Consider the following 476-nt stretch of genomic DNA (forward strand, 5'->3'; position numbering starts at 1 on the left):
GGCTTGTTGCCGGCGCTAGCCTTCTTGTTCCGTCTGCACTCTGGGCGTTCATTGTCCTCCATGCCGTTCATGAAGGTGCGGAACTTTGCACAAGCTTGAGATACCTCTTGGCGTACTCGCTCTTCTTGTGAGGATTGATCGCCGGCTTGAAGTGCTTGCATTTGGCCCTCTTGACCTTTTGCGGATCGACATCGACGGTGAAGTGGTTCCAGATGTCACCAGCAGAGCGACCGCGTTTCCGTTTCGATGCGGGGATTGCATCATCATCAACATCACCAACGATGACCACATCGTGCGCGTCTTGTGGCTGCAGCTCGACTATATCTTCGATGAACGGATCAACGGGCTCGACAAACTGGCTTGGAGAAGACATGTGTTGTGACATATGCGTAGAAAGAATTCTAGGGACTATCTAAACAGATCGTGGAACACTGCGCGGTCAGGCCGCGGACACCGCCGTACGACTTACGGGTATT

The 476-nt window shown here is 53.2% G+C and overlaps 1 protein-coding gene across 1 annotated transcript; it reads right to left on the reverse strand.

Annotated features, from left to right (window-relative positions):
• Nucleotides 1-67: 67 nt before the first annotated feature.
• On the reverse strand, nt 68-355 carry H310_15182 (hypothetical protein; the record flags this gene model as incomplete). Its single annotated transcript, XM_008883168.1, has 1 exon — nt 68-355. A coding segment is annotated over one exon (288 nt), but the record flags the coding sequence as incomplete, so codon positions are not given.
• Between the last annotated feature and the right edge of the window lie 121 nt (nt 356-476).

The sequence above is a fragment of the Aphanomyces invadans genome (genome assembly GCF_000520115.1).
Source record: "Aphanomyces invadans strain NJM9701 unplaced genomic scaffold supercont1.209, whole genome shotgun sequence".
In the NCBI taxonomy this organism is placed as follows: domain Eukaryota; phylum Oomycota; class Saprolegniomycetes; order Saprolegniales; family Verrucalvaceae; genus Aphanomyces; species Aphanomyces invadans.